Below are 14,571 nucleotides of genomic sequence, written 5' to 3'. Positions count from 1 at the left end.
GGTTCATTTCAATATCATCATCAAGAGTGAGGGGTTTCCTGCTGTAAACTGTGCTGCATCCGGTCCAATTTCTCTTGTAAATTAAACTGTATCAGTTTTAATTTCTCCTGTGAAATTGATTGAATCGAGTCTGCAACATCTCGTCTGGATTACTAAATTGTTGTAACTCGCATAGAATCGTAGCTTCGACGCACAATTCACAACACTCACTGAACATACTAAACCGACATTTAAAAACTTCGCCGAGACCCTTCTTGTCGGACACGCAGCCGAATTAGAAATCTGCTGGTATAGAAACATACCATTGAAGTTTGAAATATGGTTCAGTTACTGGCAGTTCAGAGAGGCAAATTCTTCATAGATCAGTCTGGTACATTCGTTTTGCTGAATACTACTTAGTAACTTAAAATTCATTGCGTATCTTTTTACTGCTATAAATACACCTCTACCCCTTTCACTCTTATCATCAATGCTATCTCTGCCACATCTATATATTTTAAAAGTATTATTATTTCTCCATCTGTTGTACTGCATTTAAGCCCATATTCGATAACACATAAGATATCATATAAACTGCTCCAAGTCGTAAGATACTGTAGGTAACTTTTCTCCGAATACTCCTGTGTTTTGGTAGCAAACCAAAATAAGTCTATTTTGTTTGCTCTTGAATTTGCGCATAAAATGAATTCTAGGCACACCTGGTTAATATATTTAATTATTTTATTTATTTCACCATTCTCTGTCGCTGATTTAATTCTTTGCGCAATTTTTAAGATGACTTGGCCTGACCGTGCTTGAAATTTATATTTTCAAGTAACTCGTATCTCACTAGTGTAGTTGCAGTAAAGGGCGAAGGTGTTTCTATAAGAATAGGTCTATTTCTGCCATTTGTTGATATTAATTTGTAGATCGTGCGGGATTATTTTTGTTTGGTCATAGTCTGTACTTTCTTCTCTGCTGCTTTTTTTCAATTCAGTAATATTTAAAATTATTGTGTTTATTCGCCTCTTGCGATAATCTATACTTATTACCTGAAGCATGGGTTGATGAAGCTGGATTTGGTTCTGAGACTGAATTTGTTTCAGCCTCCTTAGCATATTCTTGTCCTACAGACTCTAACGTAAAAATTTAATATACATTGAAACATATATATGTACGAGTATATATATATAAATATATATATACAGGGTGGCTGATATGTGTTGCAACAAAGTAAAGCGCTATAACTTTGTCATTTTCATTTTAAATTTCATTGTTCAAAAGCAAAAATATCAGAAATAACATCAAATTTTAGAATTTGTTCATATTTGTTCCAATTGGCCACTTTTGGCACAAATTATGGCCTTCAAACGGCAGAAAAACCATAACACGCTGCACGAAAGTGGCTCTGGGGGTATTTTGGCCCATTCCCGGCGAGGCGCCTTCTTGGGATGATCGACACTTTGGTATTTTTTAGTGCGAACCTTACTCTTCAAAATGTCCAAGACACAAAAGTCCAGCAAATTTAGATCAAGAGATCTTGGTGGCTATTGTGCGATGAAAATGAAGCGAAAAACCTCTTTTATAAGCCATTTTTGGTAGGCGCGTGCTGAGTTTGATGGTGCTGAGTCCTGTTCGAATGACCATGGTCTGCGATCAAAAGTTTTGTCTACCCAGGACTTCAATACTGCCTTTAAGACATTTTCCCGATAATTTCGGCAATTATTTTGATCCCACGGTCGATGAATAAGAGTGGAATGTCACCATCGGCCGTTACGGTGGTTCACACCATTACCGTCGGCGGCGCTCGAGTTCTGGTGGTCAATCGAAGGTGTAAATTTTTAGCTGACCTTTTTGGCAAGTAAACCCTATCATTTTGTTTGTTCACAAACTGCTCGATTTGGAAGGACTTCCCATCTGAGAAAACCAAATTCGGTAACTAGCCACTTTCGTGCAAGCGAAGCAACCCCTTCGCTTCTTTTCGTCTAACTTTTTTTTGTGCATCAATGAGCTCTTGCACTTTTTGGATCTTCAATGGTTTTAGTTCAAGCTCATTTTTCAATATGTGTTGCATCCGTTTTTGCGATATGTTCAGCTCACGGGCCATTTTTTTACCACTGCGACACGAATTTCGATTGATTTTTGCCTATACTTTTTGGATCATTTCTGGGGTTGTTAGTGTTTTTTTTCGTCCACTTTTTGGTCGCGGTGCAACACTGAGTGTATAACCGTTACGAGATATGGTACGAAAAACAAAATATTTGTTCGCATTTAAATACTGGAGGGCTCGAAATATAGCCACCTAAGGTTTTTCAGCCAAGTATGAAGCAATCGCACTATCACGCTTTACTTCCATCACGAATAACTTTTTTTCTGAATGCAATAGATCAAAATGCTTTTGTACGCTTGTAAACAATTAAATAAACAATCACTGGAATAAATCTGTCATCTGTCTGATGAGCGGTTTAGAAATGATAGCGGTCTGAAATTGGTTGCAATACATATCAGCCACCCTGTATATATATATATATATATATATATATATATATATATATATCTTGGTATTGTTTATTTCGACTTTGAAACATAATAATATGATAAGGTTTTTCAGCCACAAATCGAAAAATAAAAACAGAACGTAAATATAAATCTTTTTAATACGTTTCGAGCTATTTTGCTATCTCATCATTCAGCAAACCAGTTTTATAAATTATTAGACATACCAAAATTATTTTATACAAAATTTGACAATTAAAACATAAATCATCTAAACAAATGATACTGCGGCTGACTTGGCAGTACTCCATTCGATCCACCCAATTTTTGAGTACATTTTCGATTGTTTCGGGCATTATCTCAGAAATAGCAGCTTGAATTTCGGTCTTGAGGTCTTGAATTGTTTCTGGATCGTTGGCATAACCGCTCCCCAAAGATAATAATCCAATAGCGTCAAATCGCAGCTTCTTGGTGGCCAATTCACATCAGTCACTCGTGGGCGCAGTGGCTTTCTCTACGACGACGTGCGGGTTTTCTGTGCCCCAGATGCGACAATTTATTAACATAACCATCGAGATGGAAATGAGCTTTAACTTATGTACTGGCAGTTGAAGTTGCTCAACTGCCAGTACATAAGTTAATAAATAAAAACATCACAAAGTGGAACAGCACTTACCAAATGCTTAAAAGACTGCTAAAACAACGACCAGCAATTTCATCTGTTCTCAATGATCGCTCTGTGACAAATTGCTGAGCATGAATGGGCGATAATAGGAATGCTGGCAGTGATCTTAAGACCTTTTGAAATAAGTACCAGCTTGCTCTTGCTTTTCTTTTAAACTATAATTGGCCAAGCTAGAATGATGAAAAATACTTAACACATTTCCAGCTTTCTTTACAATATCATGAATATTACCATTTGAAAAGGCCTTATTAATGCTGGATTAAAGTTGTAGGGTATGTGCAAAACAGGGTATGCTATTACCAAACAAGTTTCTGTTCTTCAAAACAGCCCTTTAATATTTGCAGCATTGTCATGAACAACAGTTCAGTCAATTTACTTTTTCAATTTTCTGAAGTATGCTTCTCAGAAACTTCGACTGTGGATAATGTCATGTTGTTATACTTCCATGTACTGTCTATTACATGACCGTTAAAAGTCATATACGAATTTGCTGACGTTGATGTCCACATATCACTTGTGATTGACACATTTTTTGCTTCAGACAACAAATTCTTAACTTCACTGGTCTTGTTGTCATATAATAATTTTACTCGACTCAAGGCAGTACTTCTTGATGAAATTTTTTATGTAGGTTCGAGAAATTTCATAAATTTCTGGAATTCTTTCAATGCACAAAGCTCAGTGGTAGCAAATCTGTTGAAATCATTTCAGCAAGTAATCATGTGATTTTCTCACTCCTTTCTTCCAAATACCTGCTGCTTCGAAATGCTCCTGTGATTTTTGTCTGCGTCAATGAACTTGTTTGAGAATCGGCTGAAGTGATGCTAATATCATCAGAGTCACTCTGGATCTCTACCTCTTCTTCAACGTTCATTGAACATCTAAAACAGTGAAATATGTTTATTCACTAACATTATTTATGTGTATATGTATATAATGTTAAAAAATTCTAAAGATTGATCAAAGTTGAATAATCAATAGGACCAATGATAGACCATTATAATATAATTAGATATTTAAGTTTTATATTAATTTATATCATTGACATGAAATTAGCAAGTAGGATTTTCTGGTCAAAACGTAAACTCCTACGAGAATTTGCGTTGTGCTATTTATTATAAAAGTATTAGCGACACTATAAAAAGTTTCAGAAACAGTGATTTATGCATTTTGCCTTAGTTATTCAAATCTATATAAGTATTAGTTATTCAAAACTATGAGTATAGTGTTGGATAACTAATGCAACTTCTACAATATTTGGTAGAATTAGTCATACCAACTATGAGTTTCAAAACAATTTGTGAAAAATTTATTATTTCTATCAAGGATTGAAAACTAACACATATAACAAAAAATCTATGCAAAAAGTCGCTGTAATTGGCACTGTGTCTGAATATATGTTAAGCAAAAATATTGTTTTTCATATCACTACATGTTAAATTCGTATAAGCTGATATTAATTCTAATGTGCTCCAAATTAGATTTTATGAAACTTTTATACTTGATTGTGCACTTGATTGCCCCAAAAAGATTCAATTAAATAAAGATTATTAGTAAATGAATTTTGATTATTAGCAAATTATGTGAAATTGATAAATATAAAAAAAAATAATGAAAATAAATTCTGAAAGCATAACATCTAAGCCTGTAAAAAGAATATTTCTCTAGGCAACGTAATCCTGCGGTATATTACGAAAGTTAAGCCCGGTGCACACGACGCCAGTATTTCTAAAAATATAATTTCTGTCTGTAATTTAAATTCTGGCGCGCAAGAATTTAGCGCCTGAATTTCATGCTGTAACATATATGTCTAAATTATTGCATGCGCTATAACCTCAAATGTCAAAATGTCTGACAACGATCGTGTCGAAAGGACTGCAGTTCTTGTCAGTTCTTTAATAATTTTAAAAAAAAGGAAGAAAAGGAAAGACGTAAACGGCTATGGAGTCGTTCTTGGTTGCTGCGGCGTGATCAGCAAACGACTTCCTTAAATATGGTTTTTAATGAACTAGAGTGAGTTAATTTTAATTAGTGAAAGTTGATAAAACGTAATGTTATTGTTATATTTAATGTTTTTAGTGCAGAAGATCCGGCCAGTTTCTCAAATTACACGCGAATGGAAAATGGTATTGGGAATGATTTGTTGGAAATGGTAACACCATATATAAAGAAAGAGGATACAGTTATGAGGCAAGCTATATCACAGAGAGACAGGCTTTGTATTACAATTCGATACTTGGCAACAGGAAATTCATTTAGAGACATAAGTTATTCAACTCGTGTTGCACCTAATACCATATCCCAAATCGTGAGAGAAACTCTTGAAGCAATTATAACCGTTCTTCAAGATAACTTTATAAAATTTCCATCTTCAGCACAAGAATGGGAAGCTGTTGCCCACAAATTTGAAAACAACATGGAATTTTCCTCATTGCATAGGGGCATTGGATGGAAAGCATATCAGATTTCGTCCATCACGAAGTAATGGTTCGAAATTCAGAAATTATAAAGGATATGACAGTATAGTACTTTTAGCTCTTGCCGATGCAGATTATAAATTTTTGTTTGTTTGATGTGGGAAGAAACGGCCGTATGCATGATTCAACCGTCTTTCATACAAGCCTATTAGGCATAAAAATGGATAACAATTCTCTCAATTTGCCTTCTCCTTGCGAGTTAGAATCCTATAACACTAAAATCCCTTATGCGATTGTAGGTGATGATGCCTTCAGCTTAAAAAGAAATTTATTGAAACCATATCCGAATCGAGGTCTCACAATGGAGAAAAGAATTTACAACTATAGATTGAGCCGAGCACGTAGAGTTGTTGAAAACGCTTTTGGTATACTTGTCAACAGATGGAGAATATTGCAAACCACTATACCCCTAGATGTCAAAAAAGTTGAGACTATAACATACACGTGCATATTATTGCACAATTATGTGTTATCAAAAGCTAATGCTCATCAGTGAGAGATGAATATCGAAATGTTAATGATTGTGTTATGAACCATTTAGAAACACAGCTACCCACATCTCAGATGAATATCGAAATGTTAATGATTGTGTTATGAACCATTTAGAAACACAGTACCCACATCTCAGCAAAACTTAGAGCAGAGGTCTAATCGATGCAGCAATGATGCTTTAGAAATCCGTGACAAATTCTGCGATTATTTTAATACAGTAGGAATTGTTCCCTTCCAATATTCTGCTACTGAAAGAGGGCAATAATTAATAAATTCTGTAAAGGCAAATGTTTATATAAATGTTATTAATAATAATATTATTTCTATATTAATTTTCAATAGTGTTTTAATGAGTGGTGAAAATGAAATACTTTATATTCATATTCATTTTTATTCATAAATTAATAATTAAGAACTATATTAATATCATTCAAAATCTTGTGTGTATGCTTCAAATACAATTTGCGAAACCTTGCTAAGTGTCATTGCCCTTCGCTTTTCATTTTTAATTTGTTTTACAAGTGATGCCAGTGAAGAAAAAACTTGGTCCACAGACCCTTCTGGTGTATCTTTAGGTACAAGTGATGCCAGTGAAGAAAAAACTTGGTCCACAGACCCTTCTGGTGTATCTTTAGGTGTTTCGTGTCGCTTTTCCATCGATTCCGCCAGTCCTGTTATAGCACTAGTAAAAATATCATCGTTTTGATGAGTCCTTTCTATTTTTCTTTGGCCTCATTGGTGGTTCGTTGGTATATCCAGCAGAAGTAGAAGGAGCAGATGAAAAAAACTCAAAATTTGATGCTGATGCTGCAGGACCCCTCAATATGGCACAGTCATCCTCCACACCTGGCACTAACATTACATTCAAGTACTCTGCGTATGAGGTGTGTTTCCTGCTCTGGGGTGTTTCCTGCGGTCTGAGAGTGTTTCAATGGAGCTTCTACTTTATTCTCGGTGTGAGAAAATTTTCCAAGAAAGATAGTTGTGAAAAGTACACACAAAAGGGTTTGTAGACCTATAAGGTATATAAGGTGCATTATAGTCAGATGCTGGATATCTAAAGGTAATTACTGAATTAAAAAAAAAAGGAAAAACTTACATTTTCGCTCCCAATGTCCACCCGATGCTCTCTTATTATTCTCGAAGTTGATTGGGTTCTAGGCTTTAAATTTCTTCTGGCATTCATCTCGAGTCGCTGTGGGCCGTATTCTCAACATGAATACGATGTATTCTACTATTCTACACTGTACACAATGGCTAATCACAACATAAACACCGAACACTTGCCAAACCCCAAGGCGACGAATCAAGTACATGTGTTGAATCACGTGGCAAAATACAGCTTTCCTATTGGACACTGAAAGTACTAGCCACCAAATAGTTAATCTGTCGCCGAATAGGACGTGCTCTATTCGTAAAATACGGCAGGAATTTGCGAGGACAGTAGTTGTTATCGAAATCAAATTCCGACGTTGCTAAGGCAACGGTTTTACATAGAAATTATGATGAGTATACCGCCGTTGTGAATAGAGGTCTTAAACGTGAAATCTGGCGGGCAAGATCGCAAATATGTCGCGCAAGATCGTAAATTATGATTTATCATGTCGTTGCTAGAGTAACAACAAACAAAAAAAACTGTCCGGCATGAAAACTGGCGTCGTGTGCACCGGGCTTTAATGTGCAAAAAAAACACAACGCGGCCGGTGTGGAAGCAATGTGCCCATAGATATGAATATGCCTTTATAACTCAACTTCGAGCGTCCTCGATGAACTTCGGCTAGTTTCGTATAGTGTTGTCCGACCTTACGCTAATTCAATGATGTTGTGAATAATAAAGCAATTGCTTGTTTATTGAAGTTATTCTACTAATACGACAACTCAAAAAGTTGCGCGATTTGAATTCCATTTTAATTGAAAAAAAAAATCACTCTTTCATTTAATTATTTCTTTAATTTGATTTAAAAAAATGCAAGCTTTATTTTGCTTCAAATTACCAACTATTATCAAGTTCCAAGATAGTAAAAATTTTGCCAGTGGGCGACTACTGAAGTAATTATCCATGTAATGTTTCAACCGGATTCATTATGCGGTGCCACTAAGTGCCACATATATCCACCAAAATCTAATTCCGGGTTTAATTTAGCGGGTTTGACAGAATATACTAACAATAAGTGAATTTAGTTGTACTTCGTGTTGTGCCATTCAGCGTGAAAACGCGTATAATTATTAAATATTATCACTGAGGAAGTTTAGAAGTATATAAAAGAAACACCAACAACTATATAACAAGAACGTTGAATTTTATTTAATAATATCAGTTACTTTGTAAAACGAAGATAGATTATATGTGTTTTATTCTGAGATGTTATCTTCAAGGCGCCGGCAGTGGAAAGAGCGCGAGATCCCTATCGTCCTCGATCGCTTCGAAGGGCATCGGGAGTCCTCGGAAATCTTCGGGTTTTTGTGTGTTGCCTGCGGTCTAGCGTCCTAGGCACAGAGTTGCGAATATATTCATAAATTCCCCCATATGAAGATTATAGTTTGTTACCGTATTTACCGTATTTAGACATCAATTTCACAATATGGCTAAAACTATAATCTAATAAAAAATTGAAAATGAGAATAAATTTTACTAAAGTAAAAGCAATAGAAAAGTATTTAAATGTTACATAATGTTTCGCTATCTATAAAACACGAAAAATATTAAAATATTATATAATTCAAAAATGTTATGTTTATATCTAAATAGAGAAAATATTAGAATTTTATATAATTAAAAATGTTAAGTTATATCTAAATAGAAAAAAATAAGAAATTTTATATGATTCGAAATGTTACATAAATGGAAAATATTAATTTTATATAATTAAAAATGTTAAGCTTATATCTAAATAGAAAAAATATGAAAATTTTATATGATTCAAAATGTTACATCTAAATATGAAGATATTAAAATTTTATATAATTAAAAATGTTAAGCTTATATCTAAATAGAAAAAATATGAAAATTTATATGATTCAAAATGTTACATCTAAATATGAAGATATTAAAATTTTATATAATTAAAAATGTCATGCTTATACCTAACTGCGAAAATATTGAAACTTTTATATAATTAAAATGTTGAGCTCTAAACCTAAATAGAAAGTATGAAAATTTTATATAATTCAAATTTCAAAACGTTAATTTATATTTCACATTTTTGTATAACCTAATGCATAAAAAAAACTGGATTATAAAACAAAGATTAAATATTAAAATAAATGTAATAAAAATAAAATTGGTGGAAGAATGAAATAAAATTAATTTATTGTATGAAAGGTTTCAATGGTTGACGTGGACTTTCACAGATTTCCTACCACAAAGTAGAGTGTAGTTTACCGGTGAATCTTTTGCAGTTATTTAATAAGGACCTATCCACGGCATGATTAATTTTTTTGATTTCCTTTACAAATTTGTTCATTCTTAAGCCAAACCATTTCACCAATATTGAACTCAGTTTTTTTTCACGGGCAATTAAATTGGTAGATTGGATTCTATGAGTCAGCTCATTAGCATAATCATCATAGGTATAATTATTGTCAGGAGGTTTATTTAAGGAAGAAGGAAGTTCTGGATTATGACCGAAAAGTAATCTGAAGGGACTAAATCCCGTAGCACTATGAGGAGTTGTATTATAAGTAAAAATTGCGTATGGCAACCAAGTATCCCAGTCTGATTGATCTGGTTTAATAAAATTTCTAATATATTCGATTAGTGTTCTGTGTGATCTCTCTAATGAACCATTTGACTGAGGATGGTATGCCGTTGTCTGTATCTTTGATATTTTGAGAATTTTGCATATATTTTTGAAAAGATTACTTAAAAATTTGTACCTTGATCGGTCAATAATATATTAGGAATACCGTAATGGCAAATAATGTCTTCAACAAAAGCGCGAGCAACAGTCTCGGCATCTTGATTTTTAATTGGAGTGGCTCTGCTAAATTTAGTCAGGAGATCTTCAAAGTAAGGATATATTTATGTAATCTAGGAGTTTCGGATAAGGGACCAACAATGTCAAGGGAACATTTTTCAAATGGTTTGTGAGGAGTATCAGTAATTATCATAGGAAATTTATTTAGGTGATAGCTTTTGTTCCGCTGGCAGATCTCGCATTTCCTAATAAACTCGTGAAGATCTCGCCGAAGTTTGGACCAATTATAATTGACTAAAATGCGCTTTAATGTACGTTTGTACCCTTGGTGGCCACCCAGTGGTTTTACATGATATTCGCTAAACAGTGTGAATTTCTCGTCTTTTGTTAATAGATTGTCTAAATGGTAGTCATGTAAATAAATTTTTGTCTGAATTTTTAAATATATACCTTAACATAGCTCGTATTTCGGATGAATCTAAGTTATCAGTTTGATTAATTATAGGTGGAAACGATAGTTCCTTAATATCTAATGGTAGTACTAAATTTCTTAAATTGATTAAAGTCTTAAATAAAATTTCATTAGAAGTGAGATCCATTTCAGTTGATCTCGTAATTAAATAAAATATAAAAATATCGTCATGCTTAATATGAGCGACTTCTCCCACCCCCTTATTTTGGGAGATCAACTCATTAATTTTGTTAAATTTTTCTTTAATTTTCGAAAATAAAATATTTGTACTTTGAAAATTCCTAGGTACATCTATAACGATTGAACGTTGATCAAAAATAAAACTATCTTTACTATTTTCGATGATATTGGTATTAAGAATTAAATTGGATGTAACGCTTCCTTAAAGGTAAAATAATTATCTACAGTGATATTATAAATACGGCTAAGCGCATCTGCATTGGTGTTGCAGCTTCCCTTTTTATAAATTATGTCATAGTTTATTCTTCAAGCTTGATGCGCCAACGCATTAAACGGGATCCAGGATCCTTTAAATTTAGTAGCCATGTAAGAGGTTTGTGATCAGTCACAATGTTAAATTGGTAACCATAAATGTATGGCCGAAAATGATGTACTGCCCATACTATAGCTAGAAGTTCTTTTTCAACAGTGGAGTAGTTCTCCTCTGCTTTATTTAAAGTTCTGCTGGCATAAGCAACAGGAAGGTCTTTGCCAATGGGACCTTGTGAAAGAACAGCACCAATAGCTTTATTGGATGCGTCAGTAGTAATATTAAATTTTAAGCTAAAGTCGGGATATTGTAATATAGGAGCTGTGATTAGAAGTGATTTTAAAGTTTCAAAGGATTCTTGTTCAAGGGAAGTCCAGCGAAAAGTTGTCTCCTTTTTTAATAAGTTACTAAGAGGTCTTGTGATTTTGGAAAAATTATTTATGAAACGTCTATAGTAGTCGGCAAGTCCGAGAAAAGATTTAATTTCTTTAGGATTTTTAGGATCTGGATATTGTGTAACTGCAGAAATTTTAGATGGATCTGGCTTGATACCATCTGAAGAAATTATATGTCCCAAATAAAAAACTTCTTTACAGAAAAAGTTACACTTACTCGTCTGTAGTCTCAAATTGTTTATACGAAACCTCTCAAAAATTTCATTAATACGCTTACAATGCTCTTGTAAGGTGTTTGAATAAATTACGACATCATCTAAATAAACAAAGCATTTGATACTTTGTAGACTAGACACGTTAGGACAGAATTCATTAATCTCTGAAAAGTAGCCGGTGCATTTTTGAGACCATAAGGCATCCTTTTAAATTGAAAATGACTCGACTGTGTAGAAAAGGCAGTCTTGGGCTTGTCATTTTGATCCATGGGGATCTGATGAAAGCCCGAAGCTAAGTCAATGGTTGAAAAATATTTACAGTTTCCTAACTGATCTAAAATGTCGTTAATATTAGGTAGAGGATAAGAGTCACCCACAGTTACATCATTAAGTTTTCTAAAATCGATTACAAGTCTCCATTTAGTTACACCGTTATCCGATTTGTTTGGAACCATTAGAAGAGGAGCATTCCAAGGACTGTTACTATGCTCAATGATATTGTCATTTAACATATCAGTAACCTGTCTTTGGATCTCTTCTTTATGGCACTCAGGGATTCTATAAGGTCGAACATTAATAGGAACAGTTCCTGGAGATGTGATAATGCTATGTGTAACAGATGGTGTGAATGGAAGTTTATCACCTTCCACAAAGAAAACGTCATTATAAGTTTTACATATGTCTAATAGGGCTTCTCTCTCCTCATTATTTAAATGATTTAATCTTAATTTTTCTAAAATTTTGCCTAATCTATTTGATTCATAATTATGTACAACGCATATACTTGAGCTATCTAAGGATTGTAAATTATCGTCTAACAAATCTAATTTAAATGTAGGGATTTTTAACTTAACTATGTGTTCATTGGAATTAACTATATTAACAAAACAGCTTAAATTTACAGGCGAAACTAAAGTATTAGCTATGAACACACCTTTGGATAATTCGGATTTTTCTATAATTCCTACTGTATTAATATTGTTGCTACTTTTACAACAGTTTCTGAACGTGGATTTAATTCAATTGTTGGAAAGCTCAATGGTATTATTGTGTTATCACTGAATTTTATTATCGAATCTAAAATGTTTATGGTACCCCCAAATTTCTTCAAAAAATCGATTCCTAAAATACCATCACCTTTTATAGGCAGGTCATCATTAACTATCTGAAATATATGTCGAATAATTTTATCTCCTAAACAAAATCTAATAGTGGCTTACCTATTGTATCTATACCCTCACCTGAAACTCCCGTGAGTTTCATTCTATCACTTATGCTATGCCTTATATCTAAACTATCTTTAACTTTGGAAATCTTAACTAAACTAATCTCTGCTCCTGTATCTACTAATAAATTTATTCTATCACTAACTGAATCTAAACATTCTATATTTACAAAAGCTAAATTATTCCTAGTGTTACCTAAACAAGAAAGTTGAGCGGGTTTAAAATTTAGAGCTTTACTCAGGTATACTAGTACTAGTGGGGTTACTTGTACTTGGGACAGGATCGTCATTTGAATTGTCAACTACATTTACTTTAGCACGTTGTTGTTCATTATATAAACGTCTACGGCAATCTTTAAAAATGTGTCCAAACTTTTTGCAATAATTACAGGAAAGTGGTTCTGATTTTGGACGAAAGGTTTTAGAGGAATTCGGGGTATAGTTATGTCTAAAAGGTTTGGTTTCTGTCTTTACTTGTTTATTGGATTTAGAGGAATTTATTAACTGTTCTTCTTCAACAGCAGCTGTAATAGCTAGTTCAAAAGTTTCTAACATTCTTGGTTTGACTAAAACTTTAATATCGGAGTGCAAACCCTCCTGAAAAACGTGTGGGGCTTGATCCCTAAGCAAATTGGTACAATTAATGTTAGCACTTGGATTTTTGCAGCGTTTAATAGTTGCATCTATTAAATTCATAAGAATATTCTGTAAACGTAAAGCATAGGACTTCACAGGTTCATTAGGACCCAGTGTACATTTATTAAATTCTAATTGTAACGAAGATACAGATCTACAGTCATAATATAAGTTTTCTAATGCCGTTTTAAGTTCTTCAAATGTATTAAAAATTTTGTATTGAATTGCTTGCATGGCTTTACCACCAAGCTTGATATGTAAAATATAATCTAAAAGTGCGGAATGATTTGTCGTATCAGTATTTTTAAATGCAAAAGTGCATGTACGAATAAATTCAGTAAATTGGAGCTGGTCAGATCCATCGAAAGATTTGATCATATCTCTGGCTTCCTTTCATGATAAGTAGGCCATATTGGTAATATTTAAATTAGGATTAATTTTGGGTACTGGAATATTTAGGATTGATCTAGAAATAGGATTAGGACGGGGATTTAGAGCAACACTAACACTATCGTTAAACGCTGAGTTCAATAAGTTTAATGAATTTGGATTACCTGAACTGAAGGTTAAAAAGTTCTCAAATATGGAATCAGTCGATCTACTCAACACTCGCCGTTGTGGTAGTGTGAAATCTGCAGCCTCACGTTCTCCAAACATCAATAACTCTATATTTAAACAAATGTATTAGCTATGCAAATAAAAATTGTATAAAGTAATGCTAAATCCATAAAATATAATTGTTTGATATTCCAGTTAATTTTCTGTAATTGAATGTAAGTAATGATATGATTAAGTAATGGTATTCTAAAATTTCTATAAATTCAGTAATTAATAACGTAGAAAAGTCTAAAGGTTTGTGTCTATAATTTCAGTATAAATTCTACGTTATAATGTATCTAAAATTTATGTATCTAAGGTTTGTAATTTAGTCTAAAATTTTGAAGTTGGAAAAAAAAATCTAAAAGTTCGAAATTTGGTAATCTAAAATTTTGTAGTTTATAAATCTAAAATTTTGGTAACAAAAAAAATATAACTATTCTATAATTGATGTCTAAAATATGGTATACGAAAATGTGCTCCTCTGAAATTTAG

The 14,571-nt window shown here is 33.1% G+C and overlaps 1 protein-coding gene across 1 annotated transcript; it reads left to right on the top strand.

Moving 5' to 3' along the window:
* Nucleotides 1-5,073: 5,073 nt before the first annotated feature.
* Nucleotides 5,074-5,645, top strand: LOC113382635. The gene is made up of 2 exons (XM_026620885.1): nucleotides 5,074-5,173; nucleotides 5,240-5,645. Exons 1-2 carry the CDS (start codon nucleotides 5,154-5,156, stop codon nucleotides 5,643-5,645), a joined length of 426 nt encoding a protein of 141 aa, XP_026476670.1. The 5' UTR covers nucleotides 5,074-5,153.
* The last annotated feature ends 8,926 nt before the right edge of the window (nucleotides 5,646-14,571 follow it).

Source organism: Ctenocephalides felis, unplaced genomic scaffold (genome assembly GCF_003426905.1).
Source record: "Ctenocephalides felis isolate EL2017-DRISC unplaced genomic scaffold, ASM342690v1 CF-g0.4_SCAFFOLD_03527, whole genome shotgun sequence".
Classification (NCBI taxonomy): domain Eukaryota; kingdom Metazoa; phylum Arthropoda; class Insecta; order Siphonaptera; family Pulicidae; genus Ctenocephalides; species Ctenocephalides felis.
This window is presented reverse-complemented; position numbering and strand designations above follow the sequence as displayed.